Here is a 24,390-nt window from a genome sequence, read left to right as displayed (position 1 = left end):
TTTTCTCAGTTGTGCTCACTCTGAAGGGCAGATCAACAGGGAAGGACAGGGAAAGGATCAAGATAGAGAGGCTTTACACGCGGAGGTTGGAGGTCAAAGGTCAACCCGAGACCCACACACACTTCTTGGATGATTGTGCAGAGGCTCTTCTCTTCCAGTAGAGAGAAGCCTCCTGGGGACACACACACACACACTCATACACACACTCACGCACGCTCACACACACACATACACACGTGCACATGAATGCATATAAAACTGGTAAGTCTGATGATCTTGGTGTTCCATACCAAAGTTGCTTTCTTGGTAGTCATACAAGATGTCACCATTGGGAAAACCTGAAGGAAATGTCCACAGGATCTACCTATCTCTTCTCTGTTATTTCTGACAACTTAATGTGCTGCATATGAATTTACATATGACTTGCATAGGATTCCTGAGGCCCTCAGTTCCATTTTCAGACACACACACACACTCATACACATACACATGCACACACACACACACACACACACACACACCCCTTTACAGATCCAGAACTAACCTTGGGCTAAGGGATAAACACTGGGAAAGGCTTAAAGCCAGGGTCATTCATAGATGAAGGGGAGTATTCTTGATTTTTTTTGGCTGGTTAAATAAAAGAATCACCTTCATTCTGGGAAACTGAAGTCAAAATATGCGTGTGTGTTTGTGTATGTGTGTGTGTATGAGTGTGTGTGACTGTGTGTATGAGTTTGTGTGTGTGTATGAGCTTGAGAGCATGAGCGTGCATTCCCAGGTGCACAGTACAAAAGAAACAATTTAAACACTGAATTATGTCCATAAAGATTAAGAGCCTTAGGGAATGTCTTCTCATGTAGTTTGCATACATTGAAGCTGACTCCGTGATGTGCAGGCCTCCGGTTTTTGAGAACTGCATGAAATTGTGTATTTTCTACCCCAGGGACATACAAAGCAGTTCCATCACTCTAAATATTCACGTGTGCATCCTCTTTGGAGTCAGCCACACCTTGTCTACCAGTCCCTGACAACCGCCAATGAAGAATTGAATTCTACAATGTAAGTTGAATTCTAAAAAGGTTTTTTAAAAAAAAAAAAGTGAGAGAAGGCATAGGATGCAGAACACCAAGAACAAAGGAATAGATCCTGTTTGGTTTGGTTTTGAAGCTGACACTCAGGCTGAGGGGCGGGGGGAGCTCCGTGGCCAAGTGCTCATTGTGTAAGCTGGAGGGCCAGTGTTTGGGTCCCCAGCAGACAAGTAAAATCCTGGTGGGTGACACTTATCTCTAACCTCAGTGTTAAGGGGCAGAGACGGGTGAATCCTACTGGCCAGCCTGCCAGCTTACCTGAACTAGAATGTTCCAGATTCAGTGAGAGATCCTGTCTTAAAATCTAAGCTGAAGGGCAATAGAGAAGAGGCTCCACATCAACTTCTGGGCTCTATACATGCACGCATGGGTGGGTACACCCACACACCTCCCCCATTCATTTCTCTCTCTCTCTCTCTCTCTCTCTCTCTCTCTCTCTCTCTCTCACACACACACACACACACACACACACACACACACCCCTCATCACTCCAAGCCTCATCACTAACACAGTACCTCACCCATTACAGGGAACGCAGCAGCGGGTGGTCTGTAACTGTTGGTTCATTGACTAGTTGGTTGGTTAAATAAATGAACCATGTGCCCTTGAACAAGTCACTTAGTGTCTCTGAACCTCAGTCTCCTCATCTATGCACGGGGGTAGCCACACTTGGGGTGTGTTTGTTCCTTCAGCAAACATTCTTGAGTTTGTCTTATGAGGCTGGCACCATTTCGTTGACCGGGAAGAGAACCACGAGCAAAACAGACATAGATGTCAGTCCCTGGGGCTGCTTATACTAGAGAAGACAGACATTTGACAGAGCAACAAAGGAAATGTAAAGACTGAGATGGAGAGAAATACTTTAGTGTAGGTGACTCAGCAAACCCTCAGGGTTACAAGTGTTGTAGGGGTGTGCTTTACAATAGAGTGGATGGATCAATGTGGTGGTACATGCCAGTAATCCTAGCGCTTGAGGCAGGAAGATTGGGAGTTTGAGATCAGTCTTGGCTATACAGCGATGGCCTGTCTCTAAAACAAATTAAACAACAAACAAACAAATAAAATAAAAAGAATATAGGGTAACTGGAGTCACCTGCACAGCAGCTCTGGAGCCAGTCTTAACGGATGAGGAAGGGAAGAACACACAGGGCGGTGTAGGGCCACTTCAGCCTGTGTGGGATGTACCTGGCAGATACTGGGCAGAGCCAGAAGGCCAGCAAGGCTGGAGGGAATGAACACAGCATCAGGGTAAAATGGATCGTATAGCTTGAAAAGGCCAGATGGCCCAGCATCTTGCTGGTCATGGTGCTTTTGTTCTCGGCAAAATGGGAAGGCATCTCTGGATTTTGAGGAGAAGAATTACACGGTCTGACCTATGTTGTGATGGTATTAAATTATATTAAATATTAAAATGAATATTAACTATTTAAAAGGCCCTGGCACAGAGCCTGGAACACGGCTTGTATCCTGCCCACTATGTTCATTCAGAGGTATACCTTGACTTGCTCCCAAGGGTCTATAGGCCTGGGTAGAGAAGGCTCAGGCCCCTTCTGGTGGCTAGCGCCCTCTCCTGGACCAGACTGGACCAGCTGACAACTGGAAAGATCAGGCTGCTGCCAGGCAGTTGCTCAAGACAGTTGGCTGTAAGGTGTTTGTCCCTCAGCATGGGCCTCACGGTGCCCTGTATTCTGGCGCCGGGCTGGGTACATGTGCTGCCAGGTTGCCCTGCCTTCTGATCAGAACTCTGTGGTGTCATGGAAAGATATATGGGCCCCAGAGGCCCTGTCTTCTTTTGCTATAGATGACTGTGTGACCTTGGCAGAGCATGCCACCTCTCTGGGCCAAGGAACATTTGACCTAAGCTGTTTTGCTTGCTTGTTTGTTTGTTTTGAGAAGCTGACCTGAGAGTTGCTATGTAGCACAGTCAGGTCTTAAGTTCATGATTCTCCTCAGTCTCCCGAGTGCTAGGAACCACTGGTGCCTGGCTCCTCTGAGACTTAAAAAAGATTTCTCTGTTTTTGAGATTTTTATCTTTATTTTATTTTTGTTTATGTGTATGAGTATTTGTGAATGTATGTCTGTGTACCATGTGCATGCAGGACCCACAGAGGCTGGAAGAAGGTATTGGGCCTCCTGAAACTAGAATTATAGATGGTTGTGATCTTCCCTGTGGATGCTGGGAATCGAACCTGAGTCTTCTTCCTGAGTAGTCAGTGTTCTCAAGCGCTGAGCCACCTTTCAAGTCCTGAGTCTTAATGACATACTATGTGCACATAAGTGGAAGAGAAACTTAGTAAATGTCCATTGAGTTGGTGAAGAAGTGGGTGCTACTAGCCCTTCCTAGTGAATATTTAATATAGAGAAAAGTAAACAAACGTGCCCAGTGGGTATTCATTCAAGAAGTATTTAAATATTTAATGAGTATCTACTGGGTACCAAGTACTCTTTGGGGTCCAAGGAATATAGTAGTGAATAAAACAGATAAAAACTGTCTTTGGGCAGCTGACATTTTTCCTTATTGAATCAAAGGTCAGTGGCTCATTTGCATATGTGCCCTGGTGAGCTGCGTAGAGATGAGGGGGGCGGGGAATGACCTCAGAGGCCAGGGCTGGAGTTCAGCCAGAGTGGACAGATGGGACAGGAGGGTGCTCACTGGGATGGAGATGCCTCTGCAGTCCTTCCTGCTCCCTTCTCAGAGAGAAGTCAGCTAGCCTGAGTCTGGCCTTTGGACTATGGGAAACCTCTAAACGTGTGTTCCTTTTTTAATGTACAGTCTTATAGAAAGTCCCATAGCATCTCAAGGAGCCTGGAGAGATCTTGTCATGGAAGGGACTGGGGAGCTGAAGCTCACTGAAGAGCTGACTCTAGAGATACACAATCATGTGAGCCACGGACCTTCTACAGTTTGTCTTGTGCACTCCCTGGGTCACTGCTAGCTCATGGAGCAGACTCAGAAAGCTGTACTCGGAATGTTCCCTTTGGGTATGGAGGGCAGCATTGGCCTCCTGCCTGAGGAGAGGCAAGTGTAGTTACAGGTGACAGGTGAATAAAGGAAAGGCTTTCCTTCTGAGCATTCCATAATAGAGGGGCCTCCCGAGAGCTACCACAAACAGTGGGCTGGGACGAGGCTGGGAAGAGGATTCCCTGATTGAATCTGGGGCCCTCAGCTCACTCAACCCTAGGGATGAGTCTGGTCTGTTATATTAGGACAGTGAGGCTAACCCTTCTCTCCCCTACCCCCGACCAATGTATCCTTTTGCTCTGTGTGTGAAGCAGATGAGTACCCATAATTCGCTCAAGGAGAAGGAGAAACAGCAGGACTCTACAAATTTCTTTCAGACCCCTGCCATTGCAGCCTTACCTACCAAGGCCAGGCCCCCAGCCCAGGGGTTCTCAGAGCAGTCAGAACACATGAGTTTTAAAGATAGACAACAGCTTGCTGATATTTCCCATTCTAGTCCCGTGTAAACAGCTTGACTATAATGCTGACTCTGTTAGAGCCTGTGGGAGATGGGAATGATGGGGGTGGAGGCACAGGCGGCCGAGGTGTGGACTTGGGCAGATCCTCTCAATGGACCCGCTTCAAGAAAGTGGGGACTGGTAAAAACAGAGGTATATCCAAAAAGAAGGGGAAAGATGGCACTGCCCAAAGGATTTTGGAAGTTTTTGGAAAGCTATTGTAGAATGGCCAATAGAGGCTTTAAAGACTCAGTAGAGTCATTCGCCTGCACCTGAATGAATTCATCGTCATTTTGATTTGTATATTCTTCCATTCCCCTTCAGTCACTTAGCTATGGGGCGGGGAGCAACATAGAGCCTCAGGCCCAAAGGCTTATCATGGTCCTTAAATCTTTCTTTGACCTGAAACATGTCTTAGGAAGAAGTGGGAAGAGGGATACATCTCATGTGCCACCCTCAGACTCTTTAGGCTGCTCAATTGTCTCCAAGCTGTCTGTTGATTAGGTCTCCATATAGACTGAAATGCCTCCTCAAACATACTCCAGTATCCCACACATAAGTGAAGCTTGTTGCACCCCGTTAACATCTTAGGCAGTGTACTGGCTGCTTTTGTATCAACTTGGACACAAGCTGAAGTTCTCACAGAGAAAGGAGCCTCCCTTGAGGAAATGCCTCCATGAGATCCAGCTATAAGGCATTTTCTCAATTAGTGTTCAAGGTGGGAGGGTCCCTTGTGGTTGGTTCCATCCCTGGGCTGGTAGTCTTGGGTTCTATAAGAAATCGAGCAAGCCAGGGGAAGCAAGCCAGTAAGTAATACCCCTCCATGGCCTCTGTATCAACTCCTGCTTCCTGACCTGCTTGAATTCCAGTCCTGAATTTCTTGGTGATGAACAGCAATGTGGAAGTGTAAGCTGAATAAACCCTTTCCTCCCCAACTTGCTTCTTGGTCATAATTTTTTGTGCAGGAATAGAAACCCTGACTAAGACAGGCAATTCCTTTTTATTAACAAAACTTTCTGAGTCAGCAGTTCTCAATCTGTGGATGTCAAATATCAGATATTGACATCATGATTTGTAACAGTAGCAAACTTACAGTTATGAAGTAGGAATGAAAATAAGTTTATGGTTGGGGATCTCCACAGCATGAGGAACTGCATTAAAGGATCACAGCGTTAGGAAGGTTGAGAACCTCTGATCTACGTTATCATGGCCTCATAACACATGTACATGTTTTTTTTTAATTAATTAATTTATTTTATTATGAGTACACTGTAGCTGTCTTCGGACACACCAGAAGAGGGCATCCAATCTCACTATGGATGGTTGTGAGCCACCATGTGGTTGCTGGGATTTGAACTCTGGACCTCTGGAAGAGCAGTCAGTGCTCTTAACCGCTGAGCCATCTCTCCAGCCCCCAGTGTACATGTTTTATTAAATTGATTTCTCTCTTTTTTTTTTTTTGGTTTTTTGAGACAGGGTTTCTCTGTATTCCTGGCTGTCCTGGAGCTCACTCTGTAGACCAGGTTGGCCTCGAACTCAAAAATCTACCTGTCTCTGCCTCCCAAGTGCTGGGATTAAAGGCATGCGCCACCACCGCCTGGCTTGATTTCTCTTTTCTTTGATAATTCCTATACTCCCCTCTCATTTTCCCTAACTATCTCAAATTTTTCTTTTGTTTGTTATTGGGTGTTGTTTGTATTTGTTGGGTGTTGTTTGTATTTTTTTATTTTTATTTTATTTTTTTTATTTTTTATTTTTTATTTTTTGGTTTTTCAAGACAGGGTTTCTCTGTGTAGCCCTGGCTGTCCTGGAACTCACTCTGTAGACCAGGCTGGCCTCAAACTCAGAAATCCGCCTGCCTCTGCCTCTGCCTCCCAAGTGCTGGGATTAAAGGCGTGCGCCACCACCGCCCAGCATTTTTAAATTTTTTTTTAACACAGGGCCTCATTAGGAAGCAGAGGCTGGCTTCAAACCTGAAGCCCCAACCTCATGAGTGCCCCTGTTAAGATTACAGACAGCACACCTGCCCTGGCTGCCTTTGGTATTTTAATTGAGACTGAATTCCATATGGATAGAGGGTGGCTTGACATTCTCTTAAGAGTGCTGGGCTTTTTTAAAATCCAAGTAAGAAGTCTGTCTTTGCACTTCTGTGAACAATGTTATTTTGCCTGGATTGGCTTCTGTGCACTAAATAAAGGGTTAAAGGGTACTTAGACTGAAGCACCAAGATCAAGAGTTTATAAAGCTGAATGACTGCATACAGAGGGAGTTTGGGGCCAGTCTCAAAAAACAAAAGGAAGAAAGAAAGAAAGAAAGAAAGAAAGAAAGAAAGAAAGAAAGAAAGAAAGAAAGAAAGGAAGGAAGGAAGGAAGGAAGAAAGAAAGAAAGAAAGAAAGAAAGAAAGAAAGAAAGAAAGAAAGAAAGAGAAATTCTAACAGCAGCTTAGTCCTAGCTGTCTGGAGCTCACTCTTCCACCAGCAGCCTTCAGATGAAGATGTAGAACTCTCAGTTCCTCCAGCACCATGCCTGCCTGGATGTTGCCATGCTCCTGCCTTGATGCTAACGGACTGATCCTCAGAACCTATAATCCATCCCCAATTAAATGTTGTCCTTATAAGAGTTGCCTTGGTCATGGTGTCTGTTCACAACAATAAAACCCTAAGACACCAACTCTGCCTTCACCCAGATGCCCAGATGATATTAAGGGAATAGGAAGCCTAAGGAGATAAACTGGACAGAAGACTGTGGCTTTTTAACAGAAGCCTCTCTCCAACATCCCATGCTCCCCAGACAGCAGAGCCCAGAGGCCCATTGCTCAGTCTAGCTCAGCAAGAGTCTGCCACAGTCCATCCCAGGGTAATGGGGGTGTGACAGGGTCATGAGACACAGTGACAATGGCAGGATCATGGAGGTTTGTGCTTGTCTCTTTATTGTTTCTGTCCAGGGCCCCTGTGGTGGGAGGGGCAGGCAGGGGGAGGTGGTGCCCTCCCACCCACCTGAGCCCACTCTCTGCCTCTCTCTTCTTTCCTCTCCAGCTTCTCACTCATCCTCTCTCCTTCTGTAACTCCTGCTCCCACATCCAGCACCTTCCAGCTCTCTCTCACAGCCCCTGCTTACCAAGCCCATCCTGGGCTGGGATGGGGAAGAGAGGGGCCATGAGGACATTTTTCAGGCCCCCACTCTCCATCTCAGCTTGCTGAGGCTTCATTCTGTCTCTGACCCAGGCTGGGGATGTCCACAAAGCACTGTCCTGACCCCGCAGATCCCAACACCCTCTCTGGTACCCTCTCCTAAGCCAGGGGTCACAAAGGTGGAAGGGAAAGGGTCATGACTTGAGCTGGGTTCTCTCTTAAGAGCCAGGCTTGACAACTGCCAGTAGCCAGGGCTCATGGGAGGGTCTGCAGAGGAGGCTGAGGGGTTTCCTGGGGCTGGGGAGCATGAAAACCACAAAGGGGTGATCGGTGAGGAGGGGTCAGAGGCTGCGAGTGGAGAAAAGTGGCCAGGTGTGACATCTGAGAGTGGAAGAGGCTGGCTTCAGGAGGCAGTGAGGACGGGGCCAGGACACTGAATTCCTGGCTTACAGCACTTCGTGTTGTTGCTGTGTGGCCTCGCTGACAACCTAAGCAGGAGGAGAAGGTCAATCTATCCACTGCTGTCTAAGAAGAGCCTCACCCCCAGTCATTTCATCCCAAGGCAGCAAGCCCTACTCAACCCCACCCAGAGTTGGAAGCCACCCAGCTAGTGAAAGACACCCAGCTGTCAGACACCCCCATTACTCCTAAAGACAAGGGACCTGACACCACTTACCTCTCCATCCCGGGTCTCAATGGTCTTGATCATCACTGTCTTTTTAGTGTGAACTTCAGAACCCCTTTGCTCAGGGCTGGTTTCTGTAATAGACCCACCACATGCTCAGCCTAGCCAAGTTAAAACCTAAGCTGCACCATAACTGGAAATCCACCCCATGCTGCATTACTCCAAGTACTAGCTGATTTTCACCTTCCTTGTGACAACTGTCTGACTTCTTCAAGACCTCACCGTCGAACTCAGCACCCAACAGATGACTCTATAGGGCTATGGGCCAGTCTTGCTAGAGGAATGGCTTCAAGAGCCAAAAGATTGTGCTGTGGAGTGGTACAGGATAGCAGAGGACCCAAGGCCTAGGATCAATATTCATATTTCCTATCCTGCGTTGCTGTCTCTCCACCTCTGGATTTTCAGAAGAGTCCTGAATGATGAGTTTATATCCGTGGACTCTCCTCTAAGACAGAACCTCAAAGCCCAGGCCTATAGACCTGCTGGAAGAACTTAGAGACTCCAGGATGAGCTGTTTAATGTCTTAACGAAGCAGGAGCTAGTCACTGATTCACAGACCCTACTGTGCCTCAGTTTCCTCTCTGGGAAACAGCAGCCATGAAATTTCCCTTATTGTGGCTCAGAGCTGCTGATATGCAGCAAAAGTGATTTGATATGCAGAACGCATACTCGGTATCTGAATAAACAAATAAGTGAAAAAAGAAATCTGAGTTTCATAGTGGGGGTCACATTTAGTTCCGTGGTGTCAGGAGTTTGGCGTTCATGAGTCCCTTAGCAAGCAACCAGCCTGTAATGAACGCTTGACTCGATGGACCACAGCGTGTGTTTTTCCTGATGGAAATGAACATCGAAGATATAAAAGGTTTGATCTAGGAAAGGAGAAGCTGCCAAGATCTCCGACTTGCTTTCCTAATGTATCATTACTGAATGCTTTTCTGCTCTCTGGGGTTGGGAAGCCACTTGATCTGCATATTACTAATGTCAGGATGGCAACGTGCCCTCAGAGCTTGTTTGCCTCATTGTTTGGCTTTGCTAAAATTTGGCTTCTTTTTTTTTTTTTTCCAAATGTGCATCCAACATCTTGCTCCCACAAATGGGGCACTCAACAAACAGCCAGAGAACGGTGTGCCAAGTGTACTCTGGCAGCATTCCAGGCAGTTCATGAGCAAGGGGTACCTTCCCGTGCAGAGAGCGAGATGCTCCTACTGCCAAGGGGACACCCCTGCAGCTTCCCGAGTTTGGGATTCAGGACATATCTGATTCTTGAGAAGCAATAATCCAGAAGGCTGGGGGGATTGTAGTCAGAACAGTAGAACACAAACCAGCACCAGCGTCATCACCACCACCACCATCATCACCAGAACCACCTTGGTGCTTTATCTACAGTCCTCTTTCATGCCTGGCCCGCTCCAAGGCTCTACCATTCTCTCCTAATAGGCTTGAGCTCCCCAAACAGTCCCTCCAGCCCACCACTACCATCCAGCTCACACTCACCTCGGAAGTTGAGAGCAGAGAAGGTCTGGATAGGAAGGTTGATCCTGAAGAAGGAGAGACCATGTCCCCAGAGGGTTAGGAACACTCCAATCTCCCCCTGATATCTGGCTCATCACTCTTCAGTCTGGTTCTCCCCAAACATTTCCAGCTGTCCCAGCCCCACTGAGCCTGATACTCTTACTCCCCACAGTGCACAGATCAAGAACCAACTCCAGCTGTCGCAGAAATTGCCCTTCTAGAAAGTTCACCCATTGTAATCCTGATCTCAGGCATGACTAACCCCACTGCACCCTCCGGGCCCTCAGATCTTTCTTGCTCCTGGCACTGAACATTAGCTGTGAAACTCACTTTGTCCCCACTCCCCAGGCAGGCCAGATCCAGGAGTGATCCATTTAGAAGATCTGGCCCTAGCTACCTTAAAAGGTCATTCATGTTACGTTAGATGTACGTCCTACAAAATGCAGGGGTTGGGGATGGAACCCAGTTGGTAGATAGCTTGCTAAGCATGCACGAAGCTGTGGTTCAATCCCCAGCACCACGTGAACCCGACATGGTGGCACAGCCTGTTCAGGTCCCATCATGTAGGAAATGGAGACAAGAGGAACGGTGTCCAAGGTCATCCTTGACCCACATGGCACGTACGAGGCCAGCCTGAGCTCTATTAGACCCTTCTCAAAAGAAACAAATAAAACCCTGACTTCTCCCTGTAAGTCTGTACCTAGACACGCTGCCGTGCTTTATGAGGACTGATGGGTACCGTTTGTTGCCATAATTGATCCGTCTTAAATTGATGTTAAACTTAAATGCAATGAAAATATTAGAGTACATCTAGTGACTTTTGAGAAATATCTCCATGTAACTGCCAGTACAATCCAGATTTATAATATTTCTGTCTCCCAGAAGATTCCCTCACAGGAGACTCTCTCTCTCTCTCTCTCTCTCTCTCTCTCTCTCTCTCTCTCTCTCTCCCTCTCCCTCTCCCTCTCTCTCTCTCTTTCTCTCTCTCTCTCTTTGTCTCTGTGTGTGTGTGTGTGTGTTGGGTTTTTTTGAGGCAGGTTTTCTCTATGTAACCCTGGCTGTCCTGGAACTCACTCCGTAGACTAGGCTGGCCTTGAACTTAAAAGACCCACCTGCCTCTGCCTCCCGTGTGCTGGGATTAAAGGCGGGTAACACTACTGCCGGGTCACAGTCCTGTTTCTTGTGTCTGGAGTTTGAGTTGATTGCTTTGAGCATCTGTGTCTTCTCCTTTGAGCATGAGTGACTGTGTGTGTTTATATGCGTGTTCACCTTAGCCTCCTCTCTAAGGCCATCTGTGTACAAGGCTTCCTGCTTCTCCATTTCTCTGCCTGTCTCTAGCCCCGCCCTCTCTACCCTCATCATTTTCCACTCTGCTTTCATGGCTCCCCTGACTGGCAGTAATATTTTATTACTGATTGCCAAATATGATTTTATGCTGTGGGTTCTTAATTCTAAAGGTGGATAAGGGAATACTTACACTTCTCTCTCTCTCTCTCTCTCTCTCTCTCTCTCTCTCTCTCTCTCTTAATAAAAAGCTGTTAATTACATCGTGTTTTACCCAGGTGGCCCTCGCTAATTTTCTGCAATGGGCAGAATGGTGGCCTCTTGTGTAAAATTGTTTCCAGGTCTTGTTGAGATATGGGGTGAACTGGGCTCCTAGCACCTAAACCCTCACCGGCTCTCCTCGCCCTCCAGCAGCTTCCGGTAGGTGGCGATCTCCACATCCAAGGCCATCTTCACATTGAGCAGGTCCTGGTACTCCCGCAGATGGCGGGCCATCTCATCCTTTAGGTGCCGGATCTCCTCCTCCAGGCGTGCAATGTTGTCCTGATAGCCACTGGCCTCACTGGCGAAGCGATCCTCCAGTTCCCTCATCTGCCTCATCAGGGAGTCGTTCTGCAAAGGATGAGGGGGTCCAAGTCAAGCGTAAGCTCTGAGCATGTCTAGGAAGGAGGGTCTTAGAGAACGCGAATGGAAATGAGACCCAATGTTGGAGGTTGGAGGTACTCCACGTGGTCACGGTCAGGTAGAAGAATCCTCAGAGGCTTTTTTTCTTAACTGTGGAACCCTGAGCTCTAGTAAAGTATTACGTGGCCATTCAGAATAAACCACCTAAAAAGGAGCGTCTGTACCAGTCATCCAACCTTACAAGGAGACACCCCCAGGACTCATCTGATTCCTTAGTACCCAACCAGGAATCCGTCCATCTGGTTTTACCTCTCTATGAGTTGAAGAGTTGGAGGCCCCCAGAGGGTCTGTAATAGGCTCCGAGTATGACAGGGTGAGGGTCTGAGCTAAGCTGCGGGCAAAAAGAAGGTGAGGAGGGACTCACGGTGCCCTTGAGGGCATCAATCTCGCAGGTGTAGGACTGGATCTGGTGTCGGTATTCCATCATCTCCTGCTTGGCCTGTCGCAGTGCATCATTGTTCTTATTGGCTGCCTGAGTCAAGTCTGAAACCTGAGGGCAGAGAAAGGGTCTCTGAGACAGAGAGAAGCAGGATGCAGTGTTGGCAACGGAGTATAGGGCATATAGGTTCATGCTACTCCATGGATGCAAGTACAGGAAGCATTTCACATGGAGACAGAGGAGGACAGGTGCCAGAGTGCCTAGGCTAGACCACCCACCTTGGACTTGTACCATTCTTCAGCCTCAGAGATGTTCTTAGCCGCAATGGTCTCATACTGAGCCCGGATGTCCCTGAGGGCGGCTGTGAGGTCTGGCTTGGACATGTCCATCTCCACCTGGACCTGCTGCTCCTGAAGCTGGGCCTGAAGCTCACGGATCTCCTGCAGGGCACAGCGGGGACTTCAGTCCCCTTCTGGACCCTCCCAAAGCTCCTTCACATCCCCCTCATTTCAGGGTTAGCCCTCCCCCCTTTCTAGTTTCCTTCACCATCACCCCAGGGCCCTGGTACCTCTTCGTGCACTTTCTTAAGGAATGCAATCTCCTCGTTGAGTGACTCGATTCTGCGCTCCAGGTCAATTCGAGCTAGAGTGGCTGCATCCACATCCTGGACGGAAGAAATGACAATGTCAGGTCAGGAACAGCTCAAGTGGGGACCAGAGAGAGGGGAGAGATGACTGCTGGGGACCAAAGAGGGCTCACCGCTCGGAAGGCAGCCAGGTTGTTCTCTGCTTCTTCTCTCAGTTGGATTTCCTCCTGTAGCCTAGCCAGGACAGACAGACAGACAGACAGACAGACAGACAGACAGAGAAATTGTGAGGGACACAGCCAGCTGTAGATAACTACTGGCTGGGGACCTATCAGAGAGCCAGCTCAGGACACAAGGACAAGTCTTGGTGGTTGGGTAGAAACAAGAGGGGGGGAGGGAACAGCAGAGGCCCCGCCCACGGTGGGGGGAGCAGGAAGTGGCTCAGTCTCAACCCTGGAGCCACACCCTTGAAGTCTTGTGTCCCAGATAGACTGACCTCCCCCGAGGTTAGGAACTCTGTTTTATTTTATCCACCTCTGTGTTCCCAAGCTCAGCCTGACCCATGTCGGAGCTAAATAAATGTTTGTGACTTTGGTGGCGAGAAGGTGACTCAGCTGGGTAAACAGAAACAGGACCATCGGTATGGAGTCTTTTCTGTCTTTAAAAAAAAATTTTTTTTTAAGTTTCTAAAACAAATCTTGTTACGTAGGCCCGGTTGGCTTTCTCCTTGCTCTGTATCCCAGGCTTGCCTAGAACTCATGGCATTGCTCCTGTATCATCCTCCCAAGTACTGGAATTACAGAGGTGTGCCCCTCATATCTGGGCTACTCAGCCTTTTTTACTGGATCATGGTGGAATGGGCCACAGCCCTTATCCACTGTCCTCTTGGATCAAGCCTGTCCATTTACCTAGTGTAATAGCATTGCCTCAGCTAGGCCCAGGGCTCAAGCTCACCACTCACCCCTCCCTCGGGCCTCATTACAGCTGAGCTGAAAGCTACTGTCTGACCTCCCTCCTGCTCTTCCCAGCCCATCCATCCTTCCCGGCTCCCATCAGCCTCTCTTCTCTCTCTGACCGTGCCCTGGTCCTTTCCTTGGTTATGGTCATCACCACACCATCACTCCAGCAACTTAGCACCCTTTCAAAGGCAGCTGCCCACTGTGCACTAGGCAAGGTCCCCCATTTCTTCTCTCAGTCTAGCTCCCCAAGACAACTACTCCAGTGTTACATAGAAGGAGTCACGGAAAGATCCGGAGTCCACCTCTACTTAGCGAACACTGGGGAATGACCTTCTCCAAACATGGGCTGAGAAGGGTCTCAGGCTCCGGAAAGGGGGTGCCTGCAGGGGGATGGGGATGAGGGGGAAAGATGTGGGAGGCGCTGGGCCCTCACTTGGCTTTGAGCCTCTGCAGGTCATCTATCAGATTGTCACGCTCCACGTCGACGCGGGCGCGCTGGTTGGTGAGCACCTCCACTTGGCGCCGCAGCTCGCGCATCTCCTCCTCGTAGAGCTCGGCGACCCGAGTTGGCTCGCGGCCCTTGAGCCTGTTGACTTCGGCGGCAAGCGCGGCGTTCTGCTGCTCCAAGAAGCGCACCTTCTCGATGTAGTTGGCGAAGCGGTCATTGAGCTCTTGCAGCTCCACCTTCTCGTTGGTGCGCGTGGCCAGGAACTCCTGGTTCACCGCGTCGGCCAGCGAGAAGTCCAGCAGCTCGCCCGCGCCATAGGATGGCGCTCGGGTGGTCCCCAGCCGGCTAGCCCGCAGCGACCCCAAACCTCCGGCCCCGCCCGACGTGCGCGACACCTGGTACACGCGGGATGTCACTGAGCTCGAGGAGCCCTTGGTACCAAAGCCTGCTCGAGGGAACACGGGAGAGCTCAGCGGGGAACCCAGAGAGAAGCCGGGGGCGCCGCCGAAGGTGCGGCGGTAGGAGGACACGCGCTGGCTGGACGAGTAGGCCTGGCTCATGGTGGCGGCGTGGACTAGGCTGGGCGGACGCACAGAGGAGGCAGCGGGCGGGCAGCCGGCTGGAGAGTGGATGTGAAGAGGGGAGACGGAGCCCCTTAGCTGTCCGCACTATTTGTAGCCCTCCTGACATCACCCCCCGCCGCCCCTCCCCTGACAGCTGCAGGATCCCTCTGTCCTGCCAGGAAAAGGGCGGCCGCAGGCGAGGGGGCGGGGAGGCCAGCTCCCCCGCAAGAGGCCTGCGCCCCTGGACAGCCCCAAGAGGACAGAAGACAGGCAGGCCTGCTGGCTTTCACAGGGCAGGGAGCTGACAAGAGACCCCTGGCTGGCCCCTTTTTTTTCCGTTTGGATGCCTGCCTTATCCTGGGGAAAGCTGGCTAGAGAATTTCACTTGTTTGAGGCCGTCTATTTTCTCCGAGGAGAGGTTTTAGGTTATTAGAATGAACAAGAAGGACCCTCGAAATGTTTTATTTGCAAAAGTTGCCTAGAAAACGCTGAGGTTTCCAACGACTAAGGACAAAGCTCAGACAGGAGTCTACCAGCGGAGTCTCTGGGTAGGCCTGTAGGATAGGCACCTGTTAGTCAGAAAGTGACCCTGGCCAGTACCTGATTGCGTATGCATACCGCATACCACTTACACCTGGATTTTAACTCTGAGCCTGCCTCAGTTTCTCTTGGGAGAAATGTAGGCCTTCTGCTTCCCTCAAGTTTATAACCAGCAAGATAGTTTCCAGAAAGATTCTGATGGCTGTCTCCAACTGCGTGTAGTCACACCCCCGCATCGCCTTTGCCTGACTCCTGCACCCCTGTCTCCCTCGCCCCCTCTCTGATTCATCCCCCTACTCACACCGCCCACACCCACTCACACCACGGGTTTGTGTTTTGTCAGGAGGTGTGTGTCAAGCCAGCCATCTCCCTGGCAGCAACAGCTGCCAAGGCAAAATACCAGCGCTGGTATTTATAGAGGAGAAGGAAAAGCACGGACTAGGAAGCAAGGTACAGGAGAGGCCGTCTGGAGACTGGGAGCCAGGCACCTGAGGAGATAGAGGTGTCAAGCTTCAGTCACTCCAGGACCCCAACAAAGATGAAACCCTGGAGTGTGTTTGCCTTCCTTTCCCCATCCCAGACTCCCCAAAGCACAAGGCATTCGCTGACCCCCTAAAGGCATTGACATTTCTCTGTGCACATTACTGTGGCTCTTCACTTAGGCCTGACCCTTCTAGAACACAAACCCTGGAAATAGAGTACTAGATTAGAAGTCCATAGCTCAACCCTGGAAACAGAGCACTGAGTTAGGAGGTGTCGTCCTACCCAGGGCTGGTGAGAAAGAAAGAGATGCTAAAAAGCATGTCCTTGACCTCCCTAACTCTCAGGGTCCTTAGTCATTGAGTGGGGCCAAGCAGCTTTGCATCACTGTGCAGTGAGCCTGTGAACAGGCCAGGGAGACAATAAAGCATACAACAACAATAACAACAATGCCTTATATGTACTTATCCCTGCTGAGAACACCATGCCTGTGACTCCCCAGTTCTCCAACAAACAGCACCATGAAGCAGGGGCTGTGTAAATGCCATCTGTGTAGCCTAACATAGTGAGGTAGCCTGACTACAGGGTCTAGGTTATTTCTCTGCCAGTAGAGTGAACCAATTCAAGCTAGATTAGGTTATATTAAAGGCAGGTTTATTGGGGAGTGGCTCTCAAGGGAGTTCACTGGCTCCAAGTATTGAAGCCAGGGGAGTTGCCATGGGGAATGGGAGGGAAGGGAAGAGAATGAGAAAAGGGGCTCTAGCTCAGAGAGAGAAGGAGAGGAGAAACCAAAATGTTTGGATTACACAGGGATGAGCCTCTGGGGAAAGGGCAGCCCAGCCCCTGGGCTGGAAAGTTGAAGGTTGAGGGCAGGGTATGCCAGGTAGGAGCTGAGGGATGCTGGGAAAACCTGGAGACCAAGTCTGCTTTGGTGTGTAAAGTATGTGCCTCGGTTCCTTGTCCCCAGGTCTGAAACCAAACACTAGGCTTTGGCTCTACACTGGATGATGCGTCTACAGCAAGTGAACTGTGAAGGACTTGCTACTGCAGTCTTTTCAAAGCCTTTCACATTAAGCAGCTAATTTTTTTCCCCGAGACACATTTATGAAATGGATGGGGAGCTCCAGGTATTCTTATCCAGCCTTCAAGTCAGTGCAAGCTGTTATGTTCTAGTTATTTTGGGGCCTCAGCTCCCAATCTAGACTGTATGCTTCTAGAGACTCTCGGAGGCTGTATGGATCCTTTATACATCCCAGGCAGCACCTTCAGTTGTCATTGTCATTTTCTGGCCCTTGTCCTTCTGGATGACACTTTACCCCTTCTCTCAGCACAAAGAGTAGCTACATGACTCAGATCCCCGCCATTGCATCTCCTGACTGTAAGGGGTCCATCAGAGATCTCTGGAATGTATGAATAAAACGGGGTTTGCTAAACTGGGCCCTATGGTGGCCTTGTTTCCTGACTTCTGTTGAGTGGGGTGGAGGATGTCAACATGATACACATGGAAAGCCGGGGAGGAGAAGCTGTTAGCCTGGGTGTGGTCGACAGCTCCAACTCCTAGGCCCTTGTCACACTTTGTCCCCTATTTGGATCAAGAAACTCCTTTTCCCACTAAATTCCATAATTTTCTTGATGTTGGCTTTAGTCATCTGCAATCCAAAAAACAGGGCGTGTAAGGACATTGCTGCGGATATATAGGACATTCTTACGAAGCTGCTAAGAAGAACATTGCTGGGGCTTTGTGAGCCATCCCTAGTACACATAAGGGATTGGCCTTCAGTCCAGCTCTAGCCTTTAGTTGCTTGGTGAAATGAGGCAGAAAACAAATAAATAAACCGCATCATCTCTAGTCAAAATCAACAACTACCAGGCTCTTGGCTTCAAACCAGTTGGGACTTTTTCCAAGATGCGGTTCCACTCCTGAGGATCTACCACCGTGGGTAGCAGTAAAACAACACCCTGGAGCCTGAAAGGCAGGAGAAAAAGGACTGCCCCAAAACATGCTCTGAGAAGGCGCTGGAGCAAAACCTTGGTCTCCCGAGGGAACTGGGAATTGCTGGGAACTGGACACTAAAAATAATCATTATCTTCCCGAATGGACAATGCCCATGATCAAAACACAAGGTATACCCCCCCCCAAAAAAAAAAGTTTAAAGCGAACAGTCACTGGCTCCCATTTTCCAACAGTTGACTATTCCACCTCAAACCCCGCCCCCAGCCCCCGCCCTCGACCCCGCCCCTGAGCCACACAACTGAGTTTAGGTGGTGGCTGCTGTTGTCTTTGATCATACATATGGAGCTGACCTTTATTTTTTCATTTTGTAGCCTAGACTCATGATTTTCCTGGCTTAACTTCCAGAGTGCTAGGATAACTGGTGAGCATTACCACACCTGGCTTTTCCCCTTTTAAAATATTATACATGCTGTTCTGAGGCAAGCTATTGTCAGTGAACACAGGTGTCTTAGAAACTGTCCTGTTTTAGTTCCCTCATAACTGAGTCCAGTTTTATCATTATAAAATATATGTGACATAAAATTAGCCTTTATTTGTTTGCTTTATTTGTTTATTTGTTCTCAAAAGCCAATCATGGTGGCCCATGCCTTTAATCCCAGCAGAGACAGCCAGATCTCTGTGGGTTCAAGGCTAGCCTGGTCTACATATTGAGTTCCAGGACAGTCAGAGCTACACAGAGAAATGTTATCTCAAAAAGCCAAACCAAACAAACAAACAAGCAAAAAATCAAATCAAAACAAAGACTATCAAAATCTAAACTGAGGCGAAAATTTTTTTAAAATTTTTAAAATTATTTTTACATATATGGGTGTTTTGCCTATATGTATGTATGTATGTATGTGTATGCATGTATGTATGTACATATGTGCCCCACATGGATGTGCTGTCTGAGAAGTCCAGAAGAAGGTGTAGGACTCCCTGGAACTAGAGTTACAGATTGGGGTGATGGAGACCTCAGGCAGCAAGTGAGCAAGATGAGGAGACAGGCTTCAGAAAGTAGCTCATTTAACTGGGGGTGGGGGCACAGAGGTTTTTAAAACCTTTTGGATGCCTCATTTGCATAAGGAGAAATTCCAGGTGCTACTGGCATGACCTTATAAGGTGAGAAGAAGTTTAACCTGGCTGCAACCAAGTGACTTCCTGTGGTGTGGGCAAGGGGGGGGGTACAGGACTACATGCACCAGAACTTGCAGGCCCCAGGCAGGGGAGGGAGGGGTCCCAATTCCTACCTTTCTAGAGATGAGATTTCTGGGGTTGGACTGGCTCCTTTCAGTTCCATGATTCCCCACCCCACAACTGTAAGCTCTGATGTAGATGTTGGGAATTGAACCCGGGACCTCTAGAAGAGCAGCCAGTGTTGTGTTCTTAACTGTTGAGCCAATTCTCTTGTCTCAACAAATCTTGATTCATTTGAACAGGGGCTGGGTGTACAGTTCAGTTGCCTAACATACACAAAGCCTTGGGTTTGATCCCTACTACTGCAAAAACTGGGCACAAGCCTAGACTCCTGGGACTTCAGAGACAGATGCAGGAGAATTAGAAGTTAAAGTTCATTTTTGGCTCCATAACAACTTTGAGGCAGCCTGGGCTACAAATTTGTTTGCACAAACAAACAAACACAACAACAAAACCCAACAAATGCTGGAGTTTATTGGTGCTAACAACGATTTCAGACTTAGGCAGTTGCAAAAGGAAGTGGTTCTAGCTAAATAAAGGGAGCATGATGGGGAGGCACTTACTGGTCAGACACAGAGAGAAAGCAAAGACAATGGTTGGTTGGTTGCTGCTCTGGGGTTGTCTCCCTTTGTCTTTTCAATTAGAAATCCTGGTCTGTACCTGTTGGCTGTTTCTGCTTATTTGAACTATGTTCTCTAAGTTCTTTCTTTCCTTCTTTCTCTTCTTCCAAATTTCCTTTCTCCCTTTGTGTGTTCTAGCCGGAGATTTGCAACACAACCCAGCCTCACCTTGAACTTATTCTATACCTCAGCCTGACTTGGAACTTTCCATTCCTCTACCTTAGTCTTCCATGTCCCTAGGATTACAGGTTTGTGGCACCAAGCCTGAATCTGTTTCCCCTTAGTATGGTCTTTGAAAAGAAATAGCTCCAATTAGGTTTTGCTTCTATTTGCCGAGTAAGCAAGGATTCCATTACTTATGAATCCTGACCGGCTTTTTCTACTCAGAGATTCTTCAGCCCATTTAAACACCATATTTTATTTCTGTCTCCATGAATTTGATTGCAGTAGGTAACTCATATGCATGGAGTCATACAATATTTATCTCTTGTGAGTGGTTTATTTAACTTAGCCATACAATTTCAAGGTTCCTCCATGTTAGAGTAGGTTTCAGGATTCTCTTCTTTTTTTACGGTTGAATAATATTCTCTCGTTTGTAATGTTACTCTGCTTGTCTCTTCATCTTCCAATAGCTATTTGGGTTGTTCCCACCTTCAGTTACTGTGAATAATGCTGGACACCGCACGGTATAATATTGACCTCCCCGGCAAGACGTTGCCCATTAGGGCAATAGCAACATGACCACTGTTGGGGGTGACTAACTGCTTTCTGGTTGGATTTGGGGACTGTTTCACAGGAGGTAATTCATGCCTGGTGATATCATCACAGTCAAGAGCTCATGGCTGGGGCCGGGGGGCTGTGGGGGGGGCAGGGGGAGGTCACAAGCTTGATTATTGTTGTTTTGATACATGGTTATGATGCCAAATTGCCTTCTAAATATTTGTATAGACTTGCAATTAGGGATGCTCTCAACCTTGGTCAGAGAAACTTCTTTTTGCAGTGGTGGTGGTGAATACAGAGACTCATAACTGTTCAGACTGCTGAGAATGAATGACAGTTGAATGTTCATCCCTAAACAGGACAACCTCTTCCCATGTTGACCTCGTCCTGACCCGAGGCTCAAGGAGCATCTCAGAAGAGGGGGCAGGAAGACTGTAAGAAATAGGCACCAGAAAGGATTGATGTGAAATTCTGTCTTGTGGACACGGCATGGATATTGGCCATCGCCCCCATGCACTCACAGCCGCTGTGACTCTCTGTGCAAGATCAGACCAGTCAAAGTTCCAGAATGGAGGGGGTGGAGGGAGGTTCATGAGACCTCACCCTTAGCCAAGGAGCCATTGGCAGTGAATAACTTCTAGAGGAAAAGGAATCATTTTTCTTTGGAGTATGGCCACTTGCATGTTGCCCCACGCTCCAGTAGGTAGTCTGCTCTGGGGGTGTGTCCCAATGCAAGTGTTACCGCTTTGAAGGGAGAGGCATCCTGGCAGTCAGGAGCCAAGGAGTACCACAAAGTCACACCACACAACAAACCTCACAGGAAAGATTTACTGGGAAGGAAAAACCCAGGAGAGTGGCTGCCTCTGTTCAGGTGAGAAGCAGCAGAACACTGTAATCACAGTCAAGAGTCCATGGCTGAGAACTCATGCTCACCTTAGCATAACCATCCTCCTTCAGCAGAAGGCGGAGTTTATATGGGGTTTCTTGGGGACAGAACTTTCCAGGCTGGAGATTTCCAGGATGGGGATTGGTAGCTTTCAAGTCCTGAGCTTGGGCTTTTTACTCTATAGGGTAGAGCTAGGCCCCTTGTGTGTGGAGGGACCAGGTCTGACCTTTAGGCTCTTAGGGTGTTCAGTGGTTGGAGGGTGATGGTTAGAGGTCCTCAGAGGAGGGGCCTGGCTACTGATTCACCTCCAGGCTCCTACAGCATGAGCAGTGTACAGTCAGCATTAACTGAATTCAGTGGGTTTTTGTTTTGATTTGGTTTTTAAAGAGCATAAGAAGTTGAGATGAAGATGTGTTGGAGGGAAGAGGGCACAGAGCAAATTGAGTGGTAGAAAGTAGGGTGGATATGACCAGAATACATACTAAGGGCCTCATGGTGCAGTGGGAGCATAGCTAACTCCAAAACTCAATGTATGCATGTATAAAATTCTCAAAGAACAAAGATCAAAATTACATTTAAAAAAGTTTCTTCAGAGTCAGCGCTGGCATACACCTGTAAGCCCAACACTTGGGAGACAGAAGCAGGTGGATCGCTGTGAGTTTGAGGGCAGCCTGATCTACAGAGTGAGTCCTAGGACAGTCATGTCTACACAGATAAACCCTGTCTCAATAATATTAATATTATTATTAATAATAGTGGTAGTAGGTAGTGATCCTCCCAGCTCGGATTCCTCCCAGCACTCATTATGTTCTGGTCTTGTTTGTTTTGTAACATCTGTCCTAATGAATATGAAGTGGTACTTCACTGTGTTTTTGATTTGCATATCACTGATGATCAATAATACTAAGCATCTTTCTGTGTTTGTTGATCATCTTTGGATCTCCTTTGGATAAGTGTCTGTCCTAGTCGGGATTTCTATTGCTGTGATGAAACACAATGACCAAAAGCAAGTTGGAGAGGAAAGAGTTTATTTGGCTTACACTTACACATTGAAGGAAGCCATCATTGAAGGAAGCCAGGACAGGAACTCAAACAGGGCAGGAACAAGGAGGCAGGGGCTGATGCAGAGGCTGTGGAAGGTTGCTGCTTACTGGCTTGTTCCTTATGCTTGCTCAGCCTGCTTTCTTATAGAACCCAGGATCACCAGCCCAGGGATGGCACCACCCACAAAGGGCTGAGCCTCCCCCACTGGTCACTAATTGAGAAAATGCCTTACAGCTGGATCTCATGGAGGCATTTCCTCAACTGAGGTTCCTGCCTCTCTGATGACTCTAGCTTGTATCAAGTTGACACACAAAAAACTAACCTGAATAGTGTCTCTACATATTCCCAGCTTGTCTGAAAGCTGACTGAAAACTCACAGAAATCCTCCTGCCTCTCTCTCCAGAGTGTTAGGTTAAAGGAGTGTACCACCAGATCTGGCTCAGTGTCCAGTGTCCTTTGAGACACAATCGCCTTTAAGGGTTTGTGAAAAACAATTTAAAAATCAATTTATCTCTCTCCTTCACATCCTTTTGAAGTCATATCCAAGAGATTATTGCCAAATCCAGTGACATGAAATGTTTCCACTATGTTTGTTTCTAACAGTGTTATGGTTTTTAATGTCATGCTTAAATATAGATACTTAATTTCTATATAGGGCATAAGGTAGGGGCCTAGTCTAGTTGGATCTTGCATATGGCTAGCCAGTATTTCCACCACCATTTGCGGAAACCTGCCCTTTTCTCATTGAATGATCTTGATTCCCTGTTGATAACTATGTGACTATGTGAGAATTTATTTCTGAGTTCTGTTCTGTCCCATTGACCTATATATTTATATTTGTCCTAGTAACACATTACTTTGATAACTGTAGCCTTTTGTACAAAATACTTTGTAGTATTTTGAAATCAACAAGTGTAACCTGGTTAGCTTATTTCTTTTCCAGTCTTTGTTTCATTTTCTAGTTGAAGACCATTGGGAAACCAAAGACAGCTTAGGACATATTTTTCTTTTTCTGTAAAAAAATGGAGTTTTGATAGAGATCAAGCTGAATACGTGCACAGCTTTGGGGGATATCAACATCTTCATAATATTTCAGTTTATGAATATGAGATGTTCTACATTTACTTGGGTATTTATTTCAGCAGCATTTGATAGTTTCAAACCTTCATTTTGGTTATTGTTACAAGTTCTAACCAATGAAGTTGTTATAATTTATCATCAACCAAGAGGGCTCTGTGGCTCTTCTGCTTCCGGTGTCCTACAGCCATGGCCGCCACCATCGCTGCAGCCGGCCCTGGGGAGCCTCTGTCCCCCGAAGAATTGCTCCCGAAACCGAGGCAGAGAAAGCCGCGAGGAGGCGCTGGAAGAAGACAATGATGACAAGCTAGATGAGACCCTGTCAGAAAGACTCTGTGGTCTGACGGAGATGTTTCCCGAGAGGGTGCGGTCAGCAGCCGAGCCACCTTTGATCTCTCGCTCTTCGTGGCTCAGAAAGATGTACAGATTTTCCAGGGCAGCTTTGTGGATTGGGACCACTTCCTTCATGATTCTTGTTCTTCCTGTTGTCTTTGAGACAGAAAAGTTGCAAATGGAGCAACAACAGCAACTGCAGCAATGGCAGATACTTTTAGGGCCTAACACAGGGCTGTCAGGAGGAATGCCGGGGCTCTACCTCCACTTCCTGGAAAGATCTAGATTCTTACTTCGGTATTTGTCCTTGTGGGAGAACTTTGAAATTCATTTGTGTTTGAACTGCTGATTGTTTGAACTTTTTATTCTTTTTTTTTTTTAACCTTGGCACATCAATTTATTTGAACGTAGTGGGAACTTTCTCCGTTTCTCACGGAGAGACCCCAGGTACACACCTGTGCCCCTCATAACGAATGCCCTCACTTACTTCCTGTTCTCACTCCGATGCTGGAGTACAGCCATAGGAAAAGTTATCCCACTCTCTTTAATAAATTGCTCCTAAGGAAGTTCTTACGTGCCCATTGTGGCAAAGAAGTAAGTACCCCTGACCATAAGGACTTTTTTAAAAATGGAAATGTCTAGGACATATAAACAGTGTGGGACTGACAAGATCCATTACACCTGTAGTACAGAACAGTCACCAGGAATCCCTGTGTGTGCG

General features: G+C 47.8%; 1 protein-coding gene and 1 pseudogene across 1 annotated transcript; one reads left to right on the top strand and one right to left on the bottom strand.

The window, feature by feature from the left end:
* Positions 1-7,454: 7,454 nt before the first annotated feature.
* Positions 7,455-14,892, bottom strand: Des (desmin). Its single transcript, XM_028760570.1, has 9 exons — positions 14,202-14,892; positions 12,983-13,043; positions 12,792-12,887; positions 12,502-12,663; positions 12,209-12,334; positions 11,552-11,772; positions 9,859-9,902; positions 8,356-8,438; positions 7,455-8,167 (listed from the first exon to the last, which is right to left on the bottom strand). The coding sequence occupies exons 1-9, from the start codon at positions 14,774-14,776 to the stop codon at positions 8,126-8,128; spliced, it is 1,410 nt and encodes a 469-aa protein (XP_028616403.1). The 5' UTR covers positions 14,777-14,892; the 3' UTR covers positions 7,455-8,125.
* Positions 14,893-23,525: 8,633 nt separating this feature from the next.
* Positions 23,526-23,954, top strand: LOC114614936 (annotated as a pseudogene).
* The last annotated feature ends 436 nt before the right edge of the window (positions 23,955-24,390 follow it).

This window comes from Grammomys surdaster, unplaced genomic scaffold (assembly GCF_004785775.1).
Source record: "Grammomys surdaster isolate TR1022 unplaced genomic scaffold, NIH_TR_1.0 126546, whole genome shotgun sequence".
Taxonomy (NCBI): Eukaryota; Metazoa; Chordata; class Mammalia; order Rodentia; family Muridae; genus Grammomys; species Grammomys surdaster.
This window is presented reverse-complemented; position numbering and strand designations above follow the sequence as displayed.